Below are 3,236 nucleotides of genomic sequence, written 5' to 3'. Positions count from 1 at the left end.
TTCATAGTAAATTTGCATATTTTTTATTCACTTCACTTTCCTAAAATGACTTAAATTTACTGTAATAATATTGTAATCAATACACATTGTTCTGTGTTTGGCTGATGCATTATTTTTTAGTTTTACTCAAAGTTAGCCATTGGAGGAGTGAAGGATAAAGCAGAAGATCAACATCATTAATCCAATTCTCTGCAACTAAACAACATCCACATATCACAAAAACTGCTTTGCATCTATTTGTAAGTTTTGCCCAGATGTGTGCAACTTTCTACATCATTTTTGTGCATAGATTTTAAACCAAGATCTCTTCTAACATGAAGACAATGTTTTCTATCAAACAAAAAATCTTTTACATGACTGCCTTATTTTCGGTAGATAAAATCCGTACATAAAGGGCGTGATCATTGGTTGAAAAATGAGGAGATATACAGATAAAATAATGCGCACTTTATCTGGTAGTAGGACCACATCAAACCTGGAATCCACAAAGTGAAACATGGTGCCGACAAACATATTTGACAATGAAATAATCTGAGGCGTGCAGGTGGTGATGGCTTTTTGCTTGTTTTCTGCAGATGTAGTCAGACAAACATTCAAAATCTTAATGTACGAGACTGAAATTAAACTAAATGGGATAACCACAGTCACAAAGGCAAAAAGCAGGTCAGATATGTTGTTAAGTATTGAAACTGAACAGGCAAGTTTAATTATTAAGTGGTAGTCACAAAACACTTTGTTAATGACATTTCCACAAAATGTCAAACGGATGACGAATGAAAATGAGAATATAAAGTTAATAAATGAATACATCCATACAAGAAGAATGATCATACCTACTCTCCCTGTGTTCATAATGACACTGTAACGTAAAGGACAGCAGATAGAGACGTATCTGTCATAGGCCATGGCTGCTAAACTGCAAAACTCAACAGAAGCAGATGTATAGATATAACCCATCTGCAGAAAACACCATGGTAAGGTCACCTCATGGGTATCTGAAAACATCTGTGATAGCAGAAGAGGATAAATTGCTGTACTGCCACTCATCTCATTCAGAAATAAATTGCATAATAGCATATACATGGGCTCATGCAACCTCCTGTCCATATATATGACCACAATTAGAACTGTGTTGGCCACACATATGGAGATGTACCATAATAGCATTATGCTGAAATACAGGTATTTTACCTCTCCAATGTTACCATAGGCAGCCAACACAAAAGACATAACTTCAGTTGAGTTCTCCATTTCTTTCTTGTGTAGTATGGGTGCCACACTGGGAAACATATAGGCTAGCAGCAAAGTGGCTCAGTGATAGTGTTACCTATTATCCTTTTGAATAATGCCTCAGCCCAATATTCTGCCTTCATTTACATTTTCTATTAACTGGGTTAGAAGGCAGGCAAACACATTGGGACAGTTTTCTTGGCTGATAAATTCAAGAGTATAAAACAAGGAATCATAAAGTAACCTCATCCATCTGACTTTTAGTCTCAGATTTTTTAGAAGTTTGTCTGAAGTTAATTTCTCAGCAAGTGAACAAATCTCAACAACACTTATCTCCATGTACCAGTGTGCAACAGAACCACAGTGTGTTTCACCACACTGGTCAAAATAACAAAGATAAATGCATTATGGTCATAGAGGAATTTAACATCACTTATTTGGATAATGGACTATGATGCAGACAACTGTTCAAGTATCCTGTGACAAAATGTAAGAATGAATATCACCACTCACAAAACAACATTAAGCATACAGTGTATGAACATTGATTCAAATTCACATTTTGCACATCTGTTCTATGATCACTGGTATCTCACACATATGAAAGCCTCCAGCTGGCTGCTGTAACCCTCCCAAGTGAACAACACAAAAGCCTCGTCTGAACTTTATACACTCTCTTGTGCAAAGAGATGGGTTGGGCTGCGCTAGAGGGCCAAGCTGCTAATACAAGAGGAAAAACTTTTCTTTCCAATACAAAAACTTTACATTGCTTACACTAAAAGTTGACCTTTAATGAACTTTTCTTTCTTTGTTTTTGAGTTACCTAAGTATACAGAGGTGCATTAGTTTTGTAGCTGCTACTGTAAGAATAGAATTATATTATCAACCAGTATCACACAAATATGCCTTAAAAGAATACTTCACCTCAGAGGCGGTCCTGGCTAGTTTTACGCCCTGGGCGAACCATCCCTCGGCGCTCTGCTTGGGTTGTCCCTTGTCACCGACCTTCATAGACAGGAGGATCAAGGCGCAGCCAGGGGGAAAAGAGTATCCAGTTTGGGGACCTCAGAATTGCATCTCTCCTTTTTTGCAGATGCTGTGGCTTTTGTGGCTTCACTGGACCATGACCTATAGCATGCACTGGAGCAGTTTGCATCCGAGTGTTAAGCAATCAGGATGAAAGTCATATACCTCCAAGTCTGAGGCTATGGTTCTCTGCTGAAAAATGGTGGATTGCTTCCTCTGGGTTGGGAGTGGGTTACTGCCTCAAGCAAAGGAGTTCAAGTATCTCTGGCTCTTGTTTGGAAATGAAGGTGAAATGGAGGCAGATTGGTGTGGAATCAGCAGTAATGTGGGTGCTGTATCCGACCATTGTGGTGAAGAAGGAGGTGAGCCGGAAGGCAAAGCTCTCGATTTACCAGTCTATTCATGTTCCAACCCTCACCTTTGGTCATGAGCTTTAGGTACTGACCAAAAGAATTAATTTGCGGATACAAGCGACCAAAATGAGTTTCCTCCACAGGTGGTTGGGCTAAGCCTTATAGATAGAGTGAGGAGCTCCAACATCTGGAGGGAGCTTGGTGCAGAGTCGCTGATCTTTCGCATCAAAAGGAGCCACACGATGTGGTTCAGGCATCTGATCAGGATCCCTCCTGGATGCACGGCCAATCATTAATAGACCGATGGGGTAGATCTAGAACACATTGGGGGGGATTATCTCTTCTTGCCTGGATCATCTCATCTGGCCTGGGAATGCCTTAGTTTCCTTCGGGAAGAGCCTGCTGCCCCCACTACCTGGACCCAGATAAGCAGATATAAATTGATGGGTGGATGGATGGAAGGTTCATAGACAAAACAATTATTTTTTGCTTGTCACCAATATCAGCTTCAGCCTAGGGCATTAGCTTGTATTGCACATCACGTAATGAGTTGTCATCAACTTGTTCACCTGCATGGGGGTGGAAAATATCAAAAACAGTCACACCAGTACCTCACAAGCATACCTG

General features: G+C 40.1%; 1 protein-coding gene across 1 annotated transcript; it reads right to left on the bottom strand.

Annotated features, from left to right (window-relative positions):
* Positions 1 to 333: 333 nt before the first annotated feature.
* LOC117251009 (olfactory receptor 7G1-like) lies at positions 334 to 1,251 on the bottom strand. The gene has a single exon (XM_033616962.2). The coding sequence runs from the start codon at positions 1,249 to 1,251 to the stop codon at positions 334 to 336; it is 918 nt and encodes a 305-aa protein (XP_033472853.2).
* Positions 1,252 to 3,236: the final 1,985 nt, after the last annotated feature.

This window comes from Epinephelus lanceolatus, chromosome 14 (assembly GCF_041903045.1).
Source record: "Epinephelus lanceolatus isolate andai-2023 chromosome 14, ASM4190304v1, whole genome shotgun sequence".
NCBI lineage: Eukaryota > Metazoa > Chordata > Actinopteri > Perciformes > Serranidae > Epinephelus > Epinephelus lanceolatus.
The sequence above is the reverse complement of the archived record's forward strand: the minus strand, read 5'-3'. Positions and strand labels throughout refer to the sequence as shown.

Coding starts and splice junctions, on each gene's coding strand:
- LOC117251009 (XM_033616962.2), bottom strand. CDS start 1,251: ATGGAGAACTCAACTGAAGTTATGTCTTTTGTGTTGGCTGCCTATGGT.